The sequence below is a fragment of the Diachasmimorpha longicaudata genome, chromosome 4 (assembly GCF_034640455.1).
Source record: "Diachasmimorpha longicaudata isolate KC_UGA_2023 chromosome 4, iyDiaLong2, whole genome shotgun sequence".
NCBI classification, from domain to species: domain Eukaryota; kingdom Metazoa; phylum Arthropoda; class Insecta; order Hymenoptera; family Braconidae; genus Diachasmimorpha; species Diachasmimorpha longicaudata.
In genome coordinates this window covers 5,915,437-5,937,296 of record NC_087228.1, presented here as the reverse complement: position 1 = coordinate 5,937,296, position 21,860 = coordinate 5,915,437, and the positions used below count along the sequence as shown (strand labels likewise).

Genomic DNA, 21,860 nt, shown 5'->3' with positions numbered 1-21,860 from the left:
GAGGGATATCACAAACTTACCCTAGGAATACCTTTTATCCATCTGTAGTAGCTGGAAGTGTAGTTTTGCTATTCTTAGTCATGTCAACATCTGTCAGTTCACTCAGCTGTAAGCTTCCACTGCCATCAGTAGTACTTCTGTCTTGCTCAGGACACTCCAATACTGGCATCTCAAGAGAATCCGAGGAGATCCTTCTACCTTTATTGAACTGGTCGCCGGACGACCCTGGCTCCTTCGTATCCTTGATATTATTCAAAGAATCTGAATAGCTCAAGGATGGATAGTCGACTGTCGTCTTCATCTCCAGAGAATCGGAACTTCTGCACATGAGATTGTTCTTTTTCTCTTTGTCGCATTCGAGTTCTAAGGAATCTGTGCTTGTCTCCATGATGTTTTGTTCTTTGATCTTGAGGGAGTCTTCACTCTCTGGGGGAAGAGTGGAATTTCCTACCGGCTCAGTTCTCTCGGGTTCGATTTGCGAAATATCTTCGGTCGTGTCATCTTGTCTATCAAACTTCTCAACATTAGCTTGAGCAATTCTAATAATTTCATCAATTTCCATTATTCTTTTCTCGTAATCATCGGAACCAGAAGTACTCGGATTAAAAGACCCTGTTGCACTGCTCTCAACAAGTTTTGGTTTTGGAAGATTTTCTAGTTTGTAACGATTCTCAGGGCTCTCATGCTCAAGAAGATCTTCCTCCTCCTTGGCTCGAAGCTCTATCATGTGAGCGTCCCGACAGGCTTTCTCGAGGCCTTCAAAGTCTTTTAGAGATGATACTGATACGTCGTCACCATGGCCTGAGCGACTTGTGATATATCTCCTGGGAAGACTTCCATTGTTAACAGAATCTTGCGAGCCACAAATGAACCGCTTGCCGAGTTCTCCTTGGACCGCGTTCTCTATATTCTCAAACTCTTGAAGTGAATTCATGGAGATGTTGTCGTGTTCAATTGATTTTGAGAATGTCCTTTTTCCGGCTAAAACATCGTACTCGGCGCCGAAACTTCCTTTCATAGATCCACTGGAGCCTATCGATCCTTTATGGCTGCCTAGGCTTCCAAAACGACTGCTTCCTGCTTCGAAATCCGTGATCTCTTCTTCTTTGATATCTTCGAGAGGACCTCGATCGTATACCTCTTCGTACGCCCTCGGATCTGTCGTGAACTGCATCTCCATCCATTTCTTATTATCTAATTCTTCATCCGAATAGGATTGAGAGTACTGATCATCGTTGGAAGCCTGTGGAGGACTCTCTTCAGATTCGAAATCAAAGAGTTCATTATTTCGAGAGAGTTGTGACCCTATTGCTTCTCCTTTATCAGTATTAGTTATCAGATTTTCGACATCACGGTCAAATTTTTTCACCGCTGCCATCGGTTTTGTAGTAATGGAGATACTCTTACCTTCGGAATCAAACTCCTCAGCTTCTCTTCCCACTTCTTCAACTACGACAAAATCATCGATGATATCGGGTTTGTCGACCAGTTCAAAGGAATCAGAGTCCGGTGAATGCCTGTCTTGTTTTTCACGCTCTATCACGGTCTCCACGGACATTCCGGAGGTTGATGATGTCGACATGCTGGCTTGTTGAAGGACAGATCGTTTTGTTAGGAGGAGTGCCTCGACCTCATCAGCTACGCTCAAAGAACTCATTTTCAATTCAGATGAATCTATATCGTCGCCTGTTGATTGCGCCTCAATTGATTTTAACCGAATTTCAGGGGATGATGAACCGAGTTCAGCTTTTCCACTTATTTGCTCTGAGAGTGCATCTAGCGTCGATGTTTTGAAGTCATCGTCTTCGCTGATTAGAATGCTAGATGTGACTTTGGTGTCTTCTGTTGAGCCGAGAGGTCCGGGAATTGAGGAAGAGTCTTGATCTTCTGATATTTGTTGTTGGAAAATCATCTCCGACGATCGCTTCATCTTGCAGGGTACGTCTTCACTTGCCTTATCAAAGGAATCGTCAAGAAGTATCTCACTTTCTTCTGAATCAGATCCCTTCTGACCTTCGTCAAGGATTAACTCCAAATTTTCCCCAATTTTCTCTTCGTCAATTTCTGATTCAGAAGCTACTAAAGTGTCTGTTAATTCGCTTGTGCTATCGATACTTCCCAGATGACCAGAACTTAAAGAATTTAAGGACTTCATTGATTCTCTGGAACTCAAGGTGGACACAGCACTGTGATATTCCTGAGATGTTGGTCGTGATGGCGAGGAATAATCTATCGACATCAAGGCAGTTTCATATTCTGAGGCTGTTCCCGAGGCCACTCCCGCGGCCGATTGCAGGGCTTCGATGTCAGTGGAACTTGGCCTACTCCCAGAACCGATTTCATAATCACACGATTGATAGTTGCTACTTTCCCCTGAACTAGACTCAGCTTCACTTGCGGAATGTCCTTTTTTGGATACTCTCATGGATTTTTGTCGGCGACGTGGAGCAGGTTGGGGTGGCACTGATAAAGAAGAAAGATCATCCTTGTTTTCAACGTCAGAATTAGATCTGGAGGCGGCAATCGGCAACGGTTCCTCGAGAGATTTAGCATCTTTGTGGATGGACACCTGGACAGTTGAATCTGATTTGTCTTCAATTGGTTGGCTGAACCTATCACCATCTTTCGCTTTGTCATCTATTTTTTTTTCTGATGATTCTTGCTCACATTGCGTGTCCTGTTGTCTGGGTTTAGCAACAGGTGATCCTGACGATGTATTATCTTCATCTTGATTTATATGTTCCGCGGAAGGTCCTTTGTACAGAAATGGAAGATCATTTGGAATCGATTCTGGTTGGAGCTTGAATTGGAATTCCGATGGTGAATCCTTAATTGGAAAAACTCTCTCGCTGTTTTCGCTCAATTCTTCAATCAGGTCCTGTCTTGCGGCCTCTAGAGACTCCTTCACTTCAGCAATTTCTTTGTTGACAACCTGATCGAGAACTGTTATAGCGTACTTCGCGCTTAGGTCAACATTGGGATCTTTCTTTCGTTTGAAGGGACTAGATTCACTCGAACCCGAATGACCTTGTTTATCACGAAGATCGGCTGATTTCTCTGGATGACGCTTTGACTCGTCACTCGAAGACTTCTTTCCTGCCAAGGATTCTTTCAGACCTTTCACGGCTACTTCCATTTTCATCTCCTCGTGTTTCTTTTCCTTCTTTTCCTTGAGCTCGCTTGTGTCGATCTCTTTTTCTTCAACTTCGCTTTTCTCTTTGAGTTTCAATTTTTCACCTTGACTTGCCTCCCCCTCTAGAGACGGTTTAGCAATTGAGTCTGGTTTGACAAGCTCCGAAACATCCAGAGGTTTTTCTTTCAAACTTGATGTCTCTTGAACTTTTTGAGCAGTACTACTTTGCTCCTCAAGAAACTCGAATTCTCCATCGCTCTCAGATATTCTTCTGGGAGTCAATGGAGGCTTGTCGTCAGTCGGAGTCTTCAACTCGTATTCCCTTTGAAGAGTGTCAACAAGTTCCTGACAGCTGATTTCTAATCTATTTTCCACTAGTTCCTGATCAACCTCTATTTCTTGGGCTGGATCAATAATGATTTTGGCTTTCGAACCCTCGATAACCGAATCGAATGTGCTTACGTCTTCAGAGGAACGCGTCACAGACCCCTCGATAGATGATGGTAAACTAGGTTGTTTTATCATGCTGTTCTGATATTCTTCAAGTTCTTTATCAAATGCTTGCGATGGTTGCAAAGTTTCTGCCACTTCGATTTTTTCGTCTCCGATCAGCCAATCAGTTGTTTTGATCTCCAATTCAGCTACTTTTATCTTGGGAGACATTACTGATGGAGTGATATTTTTATCGATGATCATAGTGTTCAATTCTGTCATTTTCTCCGGTGTCGTTTCAGCTTTTTCAGGCTCCATCGATGAAAATCCACCATCATCACTCTCCACTAAATCTATACCTTTTGGATGAATTGATGAACATAAACTGCGCTCCTGAGCCATCGAAGAATCCGATACGGTGCTAGGAGAAAATGTCAAATCGCGATCTTGACCGATTTTGTCTAAGGACTCCATCTCAGGGCTCTTGTGGAGCTTTTTAAAATCAAGATCCTTGGTATATTTGTCGTTGAATGAGAGATCTTCATCATCGGAACGGTAATGTCGAGATTCATCCATCTCAAAGGAAGATATGTTGATCGAGTCCTGGCGAGTTGGATACTCACTTTCTGGTTCTAGGATTTCTAGGACCCTTGCTCCCGTGCTTTCATAAGCCTCGAAGTGTATTGGAGCCATTTCCTCTTTCGGTTCCTCATAGTGTTCTTCAGCAATTTTAAGTTCCGGAGAAAATTCAATGGAAAGGGCCGACGCGTCATTCGGTTTGTCCGATTTCAAGGACTCTTGTTCGATTTGGTCTGACATGCTGCTGGGACTAACTGTTATATCTCGATCCATCATTTTTGTCTGCGAAGATGAGGAAGCGAGACTTCCATCTCGGTCCAGAGGTGTTGACTCTTCATCTTTAGTAAAATCATCACTGTAGCTTAGACTTCCTCGTGTGGAATCCTTCTCCGGAATGTCCTCTCTTTGCTTCATCATTATGTGTTCAAATTTCGTCGTTAAATCATCAGCGAGCTGCTCATCAAAGTCCACAGGTTCCATTGAACATCGATCCCCCTGATACTTTATCTCGTCCATTATGATTTTTAACTCATCGGAGCTCTCAGATCGTTTGACAATTTCGTCCTCGATTTGTTGTACGAGGTCCTCCGCAATATTCCGAGCTTGATATTCTTGCGCAACTTTCAGCAGATGATCTTCTAGAGTTTCAGGATTACTATCAGTTGTCGATGTGGGTTCGGTGTCCCTCGAAGGATACACTTGAGTATCAAACTGACGGGAAACTTGTTCACGAGATTCTTCTCGAATAATGGCGGCCTTAAGGTCGTCCTCGATGTTCAAATCAGAGGCATCAATTTCTTTTTCTTCATTGGAAAGCTCTTTGTCAACTTTTATTGTTGCGTCTATCTCGTGTTCCTTCAATCTCTTCAATTCAGCTGTTTCGACCAGCATGCCATCATTATCTTCCAACGATTTTATGCTTTGCTCATTCTTAAGTGATATAGTTGATTGGGACATCGCTCCATGAACTACTTGTTTCCCTTCTGCTATTTCTATTGAAATCTCCTGAGTCAGATTTTTGTGTGATTTGTCTTGTTCTGTCTTCTTATCTTCTACTATTTCCTCCTGAGTCTCGGTTTTTGTCGTTATTTCTTTTAGATTTTCCTTTATCTCTTGTGCCTTTTCGTCATGTTTCACCATTTTTTCATCCCCTCGAGATATCTCCGACGAGATGATCTCCTTCTTCTCAAGCCTTGTTGACTCTCTGTGGTCTAGTGTTGATGATGTTACAGATGAGTCTGGCTCTCTTATCGTTTCTATATCTTCAAACGCTTGGAAGATATCTCTGGGATCCGTAAATGTTTTTGTTATCATTTGAGCCTCGGTTTTAGTTTCAAAAGTATGTTTCTGATAATGTTGAGATATCTCCTCAGTGATTTTTGTTTCTGTTACCATCGGTGGTGGCTCGGATTTACGTTTTGGAATTTTTGATTCTTTGGTTTTTCCAGAATCTTCGTCTTTCATCCCAGAGTCCTGGTCCTTTGGTTTCTTATCTTTTTCTCCTTTGAGTGAAGGGACAGGGATTTTTGATACTAATTGTTCAGACAAGTTGGAAGTTTCTTGTTTCGGTGATGGGATAATTTCCTCTTTGGGTGAGCGAACTGGCATTTTTGATACAAATTTTTCAGTGTGATTGGAAGATTCTCGTCGCAGTGATAAGGCATCTTCTTTCGATGAAGGAACTGGTATCTTTGAGACAGATTTCTCGGACAGATCTGAAGATTCTTGTTTCAATGTTGTGATGTCGTCCCTTATATCTGTAGCTTCTGCTTTCGGCTCGGATTTAGATATCGCTTCTGGTTTTATTTTTCGAGGAATCATCGACGGAATTTTAACTTCAGATATTTCAGATTTATTGTTCTTTTCTGAGCTTGGCTGAAGTACCTTCGTACTTGTGGATTCCAACCCATCCTGGACGAATTTCGACACAGTATCTGTAGATTCAGGGCAAATGTTTTCTTTTCTAACTAGAACCAAGTCTATATTGCTCTTCATTTCGTTCAATAGTTTTTCGTTTGTTGTTTCATTGGAACGTATGGAAACAGTTGACGGGTGTTCGTCTTCAGGAGGAACTACAGCATCTAGATTTGATGATTCAAGTGCCTCTTCACTTAATTTAGACATCTCATTACCTGACTTGACTTCGACAAATTCATCTCTAACAACAGATTTCAAGGGTGTCGGAATGTCTATTTCTGTTTTCGGTTTTTCAATGATTTCCATTTGTACTTCCTCTAATTTTCTGGGAATTTCTTTTGGCACCAACGGCTCAGTCTGCGATACTTTTGGATCATCAATTTTCTGATGAATGTTTGTCTCGCAAATAGCCTTCTCAACAATAGTTTTTTCTTGTCCTTCTACTTTTTCATTAATTGACTCTACCATTACTTTCTCCACCTTTTGGTCATTAATTTTTGGTTCTTCAACACTTTCACGATTGGCATCTACTATCTCAGATCCCAGTGATGTCCTATCAATCGAGCTCTTCCGTTTCTCATTGTACAACTCCTTAGAATCTTGCAAAAATACCTTCGAGTGGGGACGTGTACTAGTAATCGCTTCTTTCTGAATGACCTCTTCGAAATAATGAGCTTTTTCAGCTACCGTGCACTCTGATAAATCAGGAATATTTAGATCTTCCAGAGTCTCGGATCTCTTCGGAGTAGTGGCCTCCTCCTCCTCCTCTCCCTCCTTTTCAGAAGCGATGCTCTGCAGATACTCACTGTCACTTTCATTGACAGTTAACTGTGAAGCTCTAGAAACCTCGGACTCTGATCTTTGGTAACTATCACGTTTTCGCGTGATATCCTCCCAGAATCGACGTTTCTCCGAGTATGTCTGCTTCTCAAGTTCTGGCGACATATCTCCTTGAGAATTTACCTTATGGGAATAACTAGCATCTACTGATTCTAGGGGACAAGCCAGTTTTTGTGCAAGGGAATCGTGAATTGTTGCGGCATCTAGAACAACCAAGAAATTATACTCGTGTTACTTTATTTATTAGATCATGTTATCTGTTTTTTTTTCAATTTCTCTTTAATTTCTCTCGTGAGGTACATTGAGTTACAATAAAACTTTAAGAACTTTTAGATTTTTTCCCCATTTGACAGAATATCCCCGAACTAATGAGTCGTGGAACGTCATTTATTTGTTTTCATTGTCTTAATTACTTTAATTTGTACAAGTATTTATCATTAAGGCAAATCTATTATTTTTTCAGATTTCTTCTAATAAGCGTTTGCAGTCAATTAGTATTCGTGTTAAAAGTACTCAAGTATTTTAATTCAATATCCCATTGGGTTGTCAATGACAATGTTAAGGATGGCATCTTTGTCTGTAATTAACATGAGAAGAATCTCGTTTCAAAGTATATCGATAGGAATTTTATCAAAAATGTACATTTTATAAATTATGCATTCTTTGATAAACCAATTTCATATTAATTATATCGATGGCTGCAATTGAATAATCATTCAATAACAAATGAGTGGCAGAACATGCAGATTTTTATAAGGTACAAACATTCTCATCCTAAAGCAAACGAACATGTGGTGCAAAAAGAAAGACAAAATTGTTATTGATTCTCGTAATGAGAAGAAATTTTCAAAACAAAGTTGATTCTAATAGATAAAAATCCTTAGGATGGTGAGCTTCATTGGAATTATTACATGAACCACTGAAGAACTGATTAATTAGACGAATAAGAAAAAACAACTAATCTATGTCTTCAATATCAGTGTGACTGTCACTTATGCCGTCTTCGTATAGCTCGGGTACAGTCAGTGAATTTTCGGTCTTGTTAACGTTTTTCATTACAATTTGGGACGCAGCGAGAAGATCAAAGTCCATTATATCTCTTTGGGAGAAGGCATTGTGGAGCTCGGGTTCCTCATCTGAATAATCAACGTTTTCAGAGTCCGTGTCGGGTCCTTTAGGAAACGGCTCAATTTTGCCATGTTCACGAGGCTCATCAACTTCGTCAAATGACATTTGATTTCTCACTTCAACAGAAAATGGCCCATCGCCTTCTTTAGTCGTGATGGTGCCTCCTCCAAATTCCCTTAGAATGTCGAGCTGTGGAGAAGAGATGAAGATGGGCTCTTCGGCTTCTCCTTCATCGTTTGACATGTCCTCTACATCCGTGTCCCCCTGAATTTGACTTTGATCAGCAATACTCAGGCCTTTGTTGTCTGATTTCGGATCGTCGAAGTAGATTTCATCGACATCAGTGAGTACTTCTCCAAAACTGCTTCTCCGTTCACTGTTTGGGGTTGTCCCACCCATTCCGTCCCAGTGGGAATCTCCAGGCTCACCATCAGCCACTTCTAACGTCACTTCGATCACAGGAGGTGCCATATCTCCATTGACAGTTCTCACTAATGGACTGGACTGTCGCACTTTGGTTTTTACAATTGATAGTTCATCTTCGGAATCAGTATCTGAGAAGTGCAATGACACGTTACTCATCATCGCATTTAGACGTCTTCGAGCCCCACGTGATTTGCGTTTTGGTTTGGCTCCTGTGGCACTGCCATCTCGCTTCGGAGATAAGGGATCCGGGGATAGTGAGTTCTTTTGAATATCATCTTCATGAGTTGAGGAGCCAATGTTACAGTGTATTTGACATAATTTGTCAATCGAAGTTTGGTCACACGACATTATTCAACTTATGGATGTATTTTATATTTGAGAGAGAAAAACACTCTAGTCTGATGACTGTAAGAGTTGGAAAAAAATAATTTAAAATAAATGACCTGAAACGTAAAATTTGACAAAATTTATTTTCAATTTTCGAGCTCTTTAAATTCTTCTAGCACTCGCGGCTCGTGGTTTATTTTTAGCGATTGTTATGCGATGATGGCTCGCTTTAAACTAACTCTGATACAGCGAGCGATAAGTGAAAACAGGGATTGATAATGTCAAAGCTCAGTAATTGAATTTATGAAGCCACGTTAGAGCTCTATTCTATTATCGGATTGACTTTTTTTCGTGTTGAACAGTCACAGGATAGGCTCTTAAGTAACTGAGGGTCGTAATCTGTTGCGCCAACTCACAATCGTAATGGGATAAAATGGAATTTCGTATTTTTTTCTCGTTAATTTTGTTGATTCTTTTGCACCATTTATTGTTCGATTGTATCGGATCCTTGTTAATTAATTGTGCATGGGAATTGTGCATTGAGTTGTCGACTGAAGCGCTAGACTTTTTTTTTACATACCTGTTTGTTCTTTTTGTAATAAATCACTTATTAGTTTATCTTTCGGTGATGTGGGTTTCGGTATGTCACCTTTTTCCCCATAGTCCCTCATATATGTAGATTTGTACATATCCATTTTGCTAATGAGGTTGGAATCTAGATCTATGAATAAAAATAAATAAAATGATAAATTCATGCATCGTAATAGATAAATTACAACCACTAGTTTATAATACCTTTGAGCTTGAAGCTTGATTCAGACTTTGAAATGGTTTCCGGTAGGACGATATTCAATATGCATATTGGTTGTTGAGCTGGTTCCCCTTTGGCAACTTTGGGATCCCGCATGAACATCATTCTTGCAACGGGATCGAGAAGTGGATCCCGGACTTTAACGTGGAAGGACAGTCTGTTTTGGCGGAATGCCCTGAATGTAAATTTCAATTGCTGGCCGGATTTTGTTACAGGTACAAGATTACCACTGAACTCTATGTATACGTCTCTTCCATCCAATGCCTAAAATATTAATATCAATCATCATCATTTATCAGTCGTTATGTTACTTTTTTTTATTTCTAATAATAACACGTCGCCTCACTTCAACATCTCGGCTTTTAACAATCTCCAAGAACTCTTCCTGTTTCTCCAGTGTGTGCATGATTTCTCTGCCATCAGTCATACAGAGAATGCGAAGGGTCGCTTCCATAAGATCCATTCGTTTTGTGTAGATAACGAAACTAAGAAAAACCAGAAACATAATGTCAATAAATTGTTATGATGAGTGTCAATCCGAAATTTAAGACTCACTTAGTTATGAATGGCACGAATAACGATTCTTTATATAACTCAGTCGCCATTTTCGGCACTTCACTGATATTTCTGCAGTCCATCAACCAAAATCTTGCTGAGACAGTAGTTGTAAATGATACTTTTTCGCTTGAAAATGCAAGTGGAGTTGATCCAGTGACATCTTCCCACTGGGCCTCACTGGTCCCCCCGGCAATGCTGCATAGCAATCGAAGAGTAGGCGTCTCCCCAGACTGATATTGATTGATCATACCTTTATTAGCAGCCTGCGGCACTGGTATTGTAAGTGTAATCGGTTTGTGAAATTTCCTTCGTCTAGGCTCAATGGTAATTACAGGGGAGACTGCTACGCAATTACCGAGGAGCTTGGCTGTCAACTCCGCTGGTATCACGTGGGCTTGCAGGCCAACTTTGATCTTTTTCGTTAAGGCACCTGGTGGAAAGACAGCTTGAACATTGCTCATTACGCTTGACAACAATATCCCACCATCAGCACCGATCACGTGCACTTCTTGCTTTATTCGCGTTATTATTGCCCAGTACTGGGGAAAATCTGTGGTGATTATTCTTGTTATTCTGCCTGTGTACAGGGCACTCATTTGCGCATCATTGGGTGTATTGAATAATGTGTCATCATTCTCGTGGGAGTTATCGTGTTCCTTCCAAGTTTCGCCATTTTCACTTCGAAGAATTATTATTTCACGCTCTCGTCCGGATATTGAGGCGAAGTGAGGGATGTCGATGAGAACGGGTCTGAAAAATAGGCAGAATAAACAAAAAGTTTCAAGGTTTTTTTGTATAATGTATTTTCCTCGTTTTACCCCAAAAATGATGCACCGACAGGTCCCATCTCGATTATTCGGGTAGCCAGAGCTTCGCCTTCCATTAGAGATGGTGGATTAGCAACCTTACTGGGTTTTACAAGTCTGCATGTAACTCGTATGGGCATGGTTGCACGTCTTGGTGGTACTATAATTCTGATACCACTGTGGCGACAGCCTTTCATAGTTCCACCACGGGCATCCACCAAAAAACTCACCAAAAATCTGTTCAATAAAGTGTTTCTTTAAATATATCAATGAAAGGAGCTAGTTCACAAAGAGGATTAGGTACTTACGATCTGAAATGGAGTCTTCTGAAAAAGTTTAATGGAACATTCACTATTTTTGTCCTATCGAGCGATTGATTTTCTAACAATTTAGTTAATGGTTTCACTTACCCTAAATTAATCCCGTCCGTAGAGTCAAAATTCTCTGCAAGACAGTAGTTATGGCTCTGTGTAAATTCCTGCTGCTCCTCTTTCGAAACTGAAAGATGATTGTTAAAGCACTGGATGAATTTTCCACTGTGAGTAAATGGGACCACTTACCTTGACGATGGACAGGATCGTCTCGTGTGACATCGATCGGCAGTGAATCATCTCGAAGGTTCTTCATCAAGTCGACGGTTAGATATCGATAGGGCTGCTCGTTTGTCAATCCATCTGAAGCTTCAGATAGAATTATAGTAAGTTAGGTAATTCAAAAACATTAAGAAACGCTGATTGTTTATTACCTCCTTCATCATCCGAATCAGACATGAAACTCGTTTCTTGAAGACTTTCTGGAGCTATAACTTTGTACTTTTCTTCCCACGTTTTATTGTCGGGAGTTTCTGTGTTATGGACAAGTCCTTTCAGCACTTCCATCACCGAAATGTAACCAAGTTTTTGAGCTATATTGAGTGCTGTCAAGCCATCCTAAAAGTAAAGACATGCCCAAAGTTGTCTATCAATAAGTAATAGAATTTAGTATGCTATAATAGTGAGTTGAAATGAGAAAATTTTTATAAAAATATAAAAAGCTATTCATTGATTTCTCTAATTTACAACGTAGTGCATTGGAAATGAAGAATGCAAAGCAAAGCAGTGCAATAATTCCCCAGGAGTTAAATCTAGCGGAATTTTTTGGGAAATTTATGAAGGTTTTTTGGTGAAAAATAGCAGAATTTCTTGGGAAATTTATAAATGCTTTTTGATGAAAAATCGTTGGGTGGATATTGCAAAAGGATATTATTATTTTATCAGACTCACATTCGTTCTGGCATTATGAGAAGCACCACCTTCCAACAACGCAGCAGCCACATGCACATGGCCCTGTTGAGCAGCTTGATGGAGGGGAGTGTAATCCTGGCTACTTCTTACGTCGATTTGAGCATTATGCTTCAGTAAGAATCTGATCATCGACAAATTGCCAAAGTGTGCAGCAACGTGAATGGGACGATACCCGGTCTCAGTTTCACTCTCGACGTTAGCACCGTTTTTAACTAAAATCGAAGCGACGCGGATAAAATCTTCTTGCGCACACAGATGAAGTGCTGTCAAGCCATTCTTAGATTTATGATTAGGATCAGCGCCGTGCTCAATCAGAAGATTTGTCATATCGTAGTGGCCCTTTTGGGCGCTCAGTTGGAGCGGGGTAAAACCAGCGGTCGACTGGGCATTGGGATCTGCTCCGTGTTCTAACAATGTTGATGCTATATCCATTTGATTTTTTCGTGCTGCAATGTGCAATGGCGTATGTCCATTCTTTGAGGGTAGGTGGGGAGATGCCCCCTTCTCCAGAATCATGGTGGCCACGTTTGGATGGTCGTAGTGACAGGCCAAATGTAGTGGAGTTATGTCATTCTGGATTTATTGAAAACAACACGAAAAATCATTAATTACTTTCTTACTTATGTTCCCATTTTTTTTTGAAAATATCGAAATCGGAGGGAAAAAAGGGAGACGTGAATCATAAACGGCCATGAGTTAACGAATCAGCAGTTGACTTTTATTGAAAAATTAATATTTTCAATACTTACTTTGCCTTGGGTATCGAGTTTACTATCCTTCTGCAACAATATCTTTGCAACATTCATATTTCCGTACTTTGCAGCAATGTGAAGTGGCGTGAATCCATTTTTAGTCACAGCTTTTACCGAGGCTTGATTCTCTACCAAAATCGCAGCGACCTATTAAAATCATTTTACATAATTAATTACGACGTAATGTTGCATATCAATTTTAAATACACTCGAGTCGGGTATCCTGCGATTCTGATTCCATAAACGCAAAAAAATAACAAAAAGCGTACTCTCAAACTGAATAAAAATGAAACGAACTTACCTGATTGAAAAATTAAAATAAATAAATGATAAATGGAAGGTAGTGGAACAAATACTGGAGGTGTCGTTTATTTTTTCTTATTTTTCCAAATAAAAACAAGTACATGAATAAATCATAATTCATACCTTCAAATGATAATAATAATAATGATAATAATAATAATGATAACAATAAGAAAAATAACAAAAATGAATAGATAATTTTTTTTATATCATGTATTCCTGATGACGAGTCCAAAACAGGTACAGAGTATTCTGGTTATTAATGTAGTCCGCGATTTTCGCTAATTCATTGTACATTACCTCCTCTTGGCCTTCCTTTGAGGCAATATGCAATGCTGTGTACATGTCTTTAGTCGTTGTATCGACAGCAGCACCATGTTGCAGTAGTAACATTACAATATCCACATTACCAAGCCGAGAGGCAATGTGCAGAGGAGTTTGTTCCTCCTGTGAAAAAATTAAATTCATTCTCTCTTTGATAACATAACGTTTTCAAATATATAAATTGACTATCCTCGGGGTGAGAGAGATAGTGTGTGTGTTTGTATGTACGCGCTAGAGTTGATTACTTCATTTAATTATGAAGTAATATGGACATGAAATGCGATTTTCATAACTACGATGAATTTGAAATCCACAGTTTTAAAATTAGACGAGAGCTGTATTTTAACGATAAGTCAGTTAAAATTTTTCGTCTCTTTGACTTTTGGAAATGTAGGTTCGATTATTCATTAGCAATAATGTTGATTAATTGGATGGGAATATTGTTTGGCGACAGTTGGAAAAGCTTACCCTAGCCCTCGCATCGACTTTTGCCCCATTTCTCAATAAAATCCTAATAATATCAGTTTGATTAGCCCTTGCAGCAAGATGAAGTGGTGTTTCACCACGAACGGTTGGTACATCTGGATTGGCTTCATGCTGAAGTAAGTAAATAACAATATTCATACAGCCCATGAAGCTCGCAACGTGCAGTGGAGTTAGCCCTGACTAGATAAGGATGAAAATCAATGAATGAAAATTGAGTTTCAAATGAACACTTGCGATGTAGAATTACCTCGGTGGTGGATTCGATTGATGCCCCGTGTTTCAGCAAAAGTTCCACAACTTTGATTCGATTTTTTTTGCACGCTATGTGGAGCGGTGTGAAACCGTTGAGGGCACGTGCATTAGGATCGGCTTTACGATCTAATAACAATTTGGCAACACGTACGTGGCCACAGTGGGCTGCTACGTGAAGGGATGTCAAGTAATCTATCGTTACTTCATCCACGGGGGCACGATGGTACAGAAGAACACGAGCTGCATCGACATGATCTCCTTGGGATGCCATGTGCAACGGTGCAAGTCCATTCTGAAGTTAAAAGTTCATTTCCTTTTTTTATTTTCTGTCATCGTAAACCTTTACCTTTAGGAACTTTCAAGTTCCCTTCTGGATTTATCATTGAAAAGTATGATCTTTATGTATTTTATGATTATTCAGTTTTATCTATTTTCTCTGTTTTTATCTTAATTCTGCTTGTGGATAAATTAATTTAACTTTTAAGAAATAATTTATTTACCTTTGTGCGTGCACTAATCGGTGCAGACTGCTCTAACAAAGTAGATACAACCTCCTCATGACCCGATCGCGCCGCACAATGAAGTGGAGTAAGTCCATCGCGAGTTTTAGCATCGATCATAGCTGAGTTTTCCAACAACAACTTGACCATGTTATTCTTACCCCATTTGGCGGCCACATGCAGGGGGCTAATATTGTGCTGTTGAAGGTAGATATGGATGAATTAATTTTTGTTACGATTTTATATATTTGCCATGAGAGTTCCTACCTTTGCCAAGTAATTTACATCCGCGCCTCGTTTCACGAGAAGACGCCCAATCTCCTCATTGCCATAGTGGGCAGCTATGTGCAGGGGTGTAAAGCCACTTTTCGATGTTACATCGGGCTTGTGGTCGTTCTGAGAAAAAGAATACAAAACGGAGGATTAGCTTCAATGATTTGAATAAGTCATGAGTTAGTATGGAATTGGTAACATATCGCTCCATAAAAAAATCAATGGATAAATATAAAAGGAGGAAATCGTGGAATTTCATTCTGCTGATTGGAAATGTTTGACAATGCGAAATTGTTATGTGGAAAGGTCTTTTTCACCTGAAGAAGTAAATCAGCTGCTTTACAGTCGTCTTTTTTAGCGGCTATGTGCAAGGCTGGCAGCCTCACTTTGCCCTTCGAATCATTTTCCAGGAGTACACTGACAACCTTGTCGTGACCCTGTTGCATTGCCACAGCTAAAGGCGTAAATCCATCCTGGTTAACATAAAATGACAATTCGTGAGGCTTTCTTATTGTTAATTTTCATTTGTGGGAGTAGAGAGCTCGTTAATACATTATTTTATTCATTTGAGAGAAATGACAAAAATTCCACACTGCTCTTCACTTTTCTATATAATTTCTATATAAACTATATAATTTCTGCAGTAGTTGGAAGAGAGACTCCTAATATCTTCATTTTTATACTGAAGACGTAATGGGAAAGAGAAGATTAATATCGTTACCTGGAGTGCATTTGAACGCTGAATTATTTATTCCTAACGATAAATCTAAAATAGCTATATTTACCTCCGTCGCCAGGCTTTGATTGGCTCCATTGGAGAGTAGCATTTTAACAACATGGTCGTGATTTTCTTGGGCTGCCATGTACAAAGGTGTGAAACCATTTTGAGATTGAATGTTTACTGCTGCACCATAATGGATTAGAATATTTACTATTTCGGATTGCCCAGCTGTTGATGAGAATCATAAACTTATGAAATTCACTATTTTAAAAACCATTTGGTAATTTTTTTCAACAAATATCAGCGATATTTTTGTAAAAATCTTCAATACGAGATAGGAAGGAGACAATGGTTGAATTTTTACCTAGTGATGCAATATGCAAAGCAGTGTTTCCTTTTTTGGTGGCAGAATCAACTTTGGCAGCCCTTTTCAATAATTCAGTTACAATCTCAACATGTCCGTCCTTAGATGCTAAATGCAGAGCATTTAATCCGTTCTGAAACATGAAAATCTGGAAATAATAGCTATAAACGATTGATATTTTAGAAAATTCTTAATCAATTCGGTTGAACAATCCACGAAGAAAACATTTTTCAGTGAGCCAGCGCTTTATTGACTGATAATTGTCTTGTACTTTGGTTGTGTTGGAAGAAATGATCGTACCATTTACCATAATTTACATTTTTAACAAACGTTATACACACGCCCAGATAATTTATATTGAGCATTTAAAAAATATTATTGAGCAGTTAGGTGATTCCTTTCGAATTACTATAGGTAATGTTTATTAACTAGTCAACAAAACTTACAAAGTGGTAAGGTACTTTGTCTCAAAGAACGGAAATACAACACAATTACCAAACGCTCAGGTCATTTTTATCGAATATTAATTATGTTCTCTTCTGTCAAATCTATAATGTGGCTTTGAAAAACATTTTATTTTAATTCAACTCACAATGCACCAGTTTAAGGAGACATAAATGTTCATTTATCACTCCCCTTCAGGGAAAAAATGAATTATTAAAACATTTTTCACTTACCGAATTAGCAGTATTAATATCGAAATTCTTGTCGAGATATTCGATGACCTTTTCCAAGTTCCCAGAGCGTGCAGCCCTTAGAAACACTGTCGTATCGTCGGTCTGTGGGGAAATGAAAACTGTCATAAACCGACTGCAGAAAAGATGAAGAAAAATGTAGGACTCGAAATCTCAGCGATAACCAACTCGTTAAATCGATATTGAACGATAATAAATCCCCTTGACAATTTAACTGTCAGGTGCTATTATAAAAAACCCAATCACTTATTATCACCCGGTTATGTATTCGACCGCATGTTCTCGAGATCCTCACTCCATTGATTTTCCCTTTACCCGGCGCAGCTACTCTATCCCAATGCCATTATTGCTTGTGAATTAATTTTAATTACTGAAAATTATTAACAGTATATAAGGGATTGGCAACGAGTCGATAAGTTGATGATAAAAAAAATTGATTCTTTTAAATTTACATCTAATTTTTTTTCCATTCGTTCAAAAACGTACTGTTATGAAACATTTTCCTTATCTAATGATTGAGACAAATTAGTGGTTTTCGTAAATAATTCAAGCGTTTTTCTCCCTGATAATTAGTCCCCCTTTTGCATGGATTTTAACCAAACATTATTCTTCATTTCACACATGACCCATGGCATAAGTATTGCCTACCCGCCATGTAGAATACCTTTAACATTTTTTTCACCCCTCATCCACTCGTTTTACACATTAAATACCGCCGAACTGTTTCATAACAGCATAAAATACTCGACTATTCGAGCATTTGTGCCAATTGGTCATTGAGAAAAACCGAAAAAATCTAGGACATATGATTGAATGAACCAGAATTGTCAATCTTGGCTGCAAAATCCGATGGATATCGAAGCATTACCTGACTCGTGCTGTCTGTAACCATCGTAATACCGAGTGTCCAGCGCTGGGCGCCGAACTCACCCCCACAAATTCAAATCCCCCCTCGTTAGTCAGTCAAATACTTTTTTTCAATTATCGCGTCACCTTATTTTTTATTCACTTCACATTTAACTTGAGAAAACAAAAACTGATTTATTGTGGACTCATTGATATACGCCAGAACCGGCTAAGCGCCGATAACGGAGGTGGCCGTGAGGAGCCGCCCCGTGGCTCTGTCGCGCCTCTAGGCTGCAAGTGAAAAGGGATGATTCCCCCCTAAAAACAATAATGCGCAGAATCGAAACGCATTTTCGGCATAAAATCATTTAGTATTGAAGGTTCTTCAAAATGACCGAAACCACGCAATTTAATTTCATATTAATTGAGGAATCACGGCGCCGTTTGCATTTCGTATCAAAGTTTTTTAAAGAGCTAAATTCAGGAAAATTGATCAGGACTTTTATTTCGAGGAAAAGGGAGAGTCGTAACAATGTGCGATTGCGTCTCCAGTCACCCTCGATCAATAAAGTACTTCCCCCTTGTCGTGTTTCATATACACACACTCAGTCGATGTTTCACGGCCTCCGGTTAGAGGGAGGGAGAATCTAGTCGGGAATATTTGCACGAATCTTTCCGTATTAGGAGGCTGTCTGACCTTGTTCTCTACTGTTCTGTGGAGTTCCAGTTGTAATTCTAATTAGAAGATAAGGGGCATTTTTCTCGGTTTATTTCATGTGTAAATAAAAACCGTAGCGAATTTTCTAAAGAAAAAACTTTGTAAAATTGGATTTATCTATGTAACTTATTGCATTAAAAGATATTTATGAAAGTTGTATAGGGCGAATTTTAATCGTTTTTTGGGTTGATGGAACGAAATGGCAGTAACTGCAAAACAGTGAAAAATATTCATAAAACTGGTGTCTTGGTAAAACGAAAATAGTAGACAGATATGAAATTTCATTGGTTTTGTGAAACAAGTTGTTCCTATTACATATTTTTTGATACATATCAGAAGTTTCATGTTATTGTACTTCTACAATCTAATATTATACAATTGCATAATGTTTTGTATTAGGAAATTCACTAGGTTCGTTCATAAAATTTTTCTAATCATAAATTATTGCAATACAACTAGATAAATCTATTGTTTAAATGAAATAGAAACCGACATAATTATATATTTTCACATGACTACCCGAAGGGGATCGTAATTCCTCTTTTCTCAAGTCTAGATAATTACAAAAACAATTTACATGTGAAGAATATCTCTCTGAACAACGTATTTGAACGAGGTGTTATGAAAATAAAAAAATACCAGGGTTTTTACGGATTTGTAAACATTCAACTGATTACTTTCGAATTTTTCTTCACATTTTCAATTTCAGAAATGTTGGAAACATGTCCATGTTATTAACAGAGCCTAAAAGGTACATAGATTTTGATTTGCTATAGATTGCTCGGGGAAGTGGCAAATTTGAAAAAAAAAAATCGATTGACTGCTACGGATTTACTACAGAAATAGCCATGAGCCTAGAACTGAGGGGCCTGTCACCATTGCCAATAATAAACCTGCACCGCGTCTTGACGTCTTTCAACTGACTGGTGCATCGGCTGATGTGGTTTAATCAAGAGATTTTTTTATTAATTCATTGAGAAAATGGAATTTTCTTATCATTTTTATACAATTTCCCGGGAATTTATCTGCTTCCAAGGGTTTGAAGTCGGTCAGTTTAGTTTAGTTTAGTTGGGGAGTTGTCAGTGATAATATAAAATAATTAGAGATATTATGAAATATGACAATGAGTGATGTAATGTGATTAATGGCCCCTTGATTAATAACAATTAACGTGAAAAATATGTGTGAATATGTGGTTCGGTTTTCACTTCTGACGCTACAATTTGAGTTCTAAAATCTTTCGAATTAGTGATCATCTGATATGATCAGTGAATGAATGTTGCTTCTGATTGTTAAGAGCAAAATAATTTTAATAATTACCTTCAACCTTATGATCGGAGGATAGTCACTTTCTGTCATCATTGAAAATTAAACTGAAGATACTTAATATTAAGTTTTTAATCTATACGTATATAATGTTTTGTCTGCTTGCACCAGTGCAGACTCTGCCTGCGTGGTATTTATTTTTAGAATCATATATTTACTTCACGGTGAGCAGTTTCACATTGCGATGAGAGAGATAATCATCAAAAATTACATATCAATAAAATGTAATCAGCATTGTTGAAATAATTTTCGTTCTATACTTCAATTAATATTATTAATTCATAAAATTTGAAATCCCTGGGCGTTCGTGAATTATAGGGGTGTGCACGAGTAAATAATTTTACGGGTAGTTGTGAGTTCTATTATTTATATACAGGTGAATAGTTGGATGAACTCGGTTTCATTGTTTATTTTAGTTAACAATATTTTTTTTTAAGGAATTTTCTAAACAAATTAGGATTCAGAGCTAATGCTACTAGTGCATTCTTGTGGCATTGGGTAGAAGTTCTTGATACCAATGGGAAGACAAACCCCGTCGATATTGGCAATTCATTTGTAAAATTGTGAAACTGTTATTCAAATCCATAATTTATCAACTGAGTTTTTGAGATAATGAAATTTTCTCAATTGAATTTTTGGGAAGGTTCAATCTATTCACTGAAGAAATTTTGAGACGATCAGTTTGACTTGATTTATTTTACGAACAAAAAACATTTTTAATCATTAAGTATAATGGCATGCCATGATGATGATCATCGTCGATATCGCAATATCACGAACCTGGAATTGACGCTACAAGTATCGAATTGCTCGAGTTTTCCATTAGCGTTCTACAACTTGTAGATCTTTATTGGTTTAATAAGGGTCTTTCACAATATTTTCGAAATTGCCTTGAAAAATTTTCGAAGACAATCTCTCTGAAAATTGGGCCTAGATGATTCAGAATCATCTAAAACGTCAAGGTTTTCTATTAGCCAAAAAAGTTTTTTGTTTTCGTTTGCATTTACGATTTCATTAACCAAGGATTTTACGTGATTGTGGGCTCGTAAATGACATGGTTAGACTTCGTATTTTACTTTCCAAAAAACAATTTACGAGGTCGGATCTCGTAATTTTTCAAAATCGCAAATTAGGTTTTTTGAAATCATAATTCACGTTCTTTCAAATCGTAATTTAGGAGATAGGAACTTGTAATTTAGCTACGTTCGTAAATTTCGTTTTTCCTCAATATCTCAACTAATGCAAGGATTTCAATTTTTTATTCAAAATACACGTCTCAGTGGGTCCTATTTATATCGATCGAAACATCCACATTTTTTCCGATGAAATTTCGAGATATCGCCGTTTTTAGGTGCTATCATCATAAATTTTGTACATTTATTGCTCTCATAACATAAAAATCCGCGATTTTGGATAGACACAATCGGCCAGGCGGTTCCAGACATATTACACCTTTTGTATGAATGGATTTCCTTGAATATCTTATGAACCACTCAACAGATTCCAATTTTTTTTTCAAAATAGTCGTCTCAGTGGGAACCACACAAAGCTATATATATACTTGGCACAAAAATCGTGAGATATTGCGACTTTTCCGTTATTTAAATATTTTTAGTATTCTATACTCAATAATTTAATGAGAAATTACAACAGGTTAAAATTTGGTACGATCATAGCTTCTATGATATGAAGGCATCGGACGTCGGATGGGCCCAATCCATCGGGCAGTTGTTACAAAAATTTGTTTTGTTGAAGTTCATGTTTCTAATAGGTTAAATATATCTTTGGAAACCCCCTGATGAATGTCAGTACCACAACTAACTCACATCGCGAACATCTACTTTTTCATTTTTTAAATAGAATTGGGACGGATCCACTTGGAATCGCATTGGTAGAAATGAAAGAAAAACAAATAATAACGCGTGAAGTATCGGTCACATCACTTATGTAAAATAGCGTCGATCGCCTACTTATGTTTTACGACGTACGACATTTCTCGATTATGTCACATTGCATAATACAAAATTGACATTCTAAGTTTATTTCAATGCACAAGATAT

At 38.3% G+C, this 21,860-nt stretch overlaps 2 protein-coding genes across 4 annotated transcripts; both read right to left on the bottom strand.

The window, feature by feature from the left end:
• Positions 1–20: 20 nt before the first annotated feature.
• LOC135161248 (ankyrin-3-like) lies at positions 21–19,973 on the bottom strand. 3 transcript variants are annotated; one of them, XM_064118652.1, is made up of 22 exons: positions 19,795–19,973; positions 16,893–16,994; positions 16,216–16,348; positions 15,916–16,079; positions 15,448–15,603; positions 15,125–15,253; positions 14,858–15,055; positions 14,353–14,649; positions 14,088–14,285; positions 13,596–13,742; positions 12,990–13,139; positions 12,220–12,813; positions 11,703–11,886; positions 11,518–11,637; positions 11,368–11,455; positions 11,266–11,283; positions 10,970–11,194; positions 10,149–10,901; positions 9,940–10,078; positions 9,578–9,857; positions 9,363–9,503; positions 21–7,104 (listed from the first exon to the last, which is right to left on the bottom strand). In XM_064118652.1, the coding sequence occupies exons 1-22, from the start codon at positions 19,834–19,836 to the stop codon at positions 35–37; spliced, it is 11,328 nt and encodes a 3,775-aa protein (XP_063974722.1). In that variant the 5' UTR covers positions 19,837–19,973; the 3' UTR covers positions 21–34. The 3 variants fall into 3 exon arrangements, with proteins under 3 accessions (XP_063974722.1, XP_063974723.1, XP_063974724.1); XM_064118653.1 differs by having other exon boundaries at positions 11,518–11,631; XM_064118654.1 differs by lacking the exon at positions 19,795–19,973 and adding an exon at positions 17,779–18,055.
• On the bottom strand, positions 7,122–9,138 carry LOC135161265 (uncharacterized). The gene has a single exon (XM_064118693.1). It carries the CDS (start codon positions 8,801–8,803, stop codon positions 7,859–7,861), a length of 945 nt encoding a protein of 314 aa, XP_063974763.1. The 5' UTR covers positions 8,804–9,138; the 3' UTR covers positions 7,122–7,858.
• Positions 19,974–21,860: the final 1,887 nt, after the last annotated feature.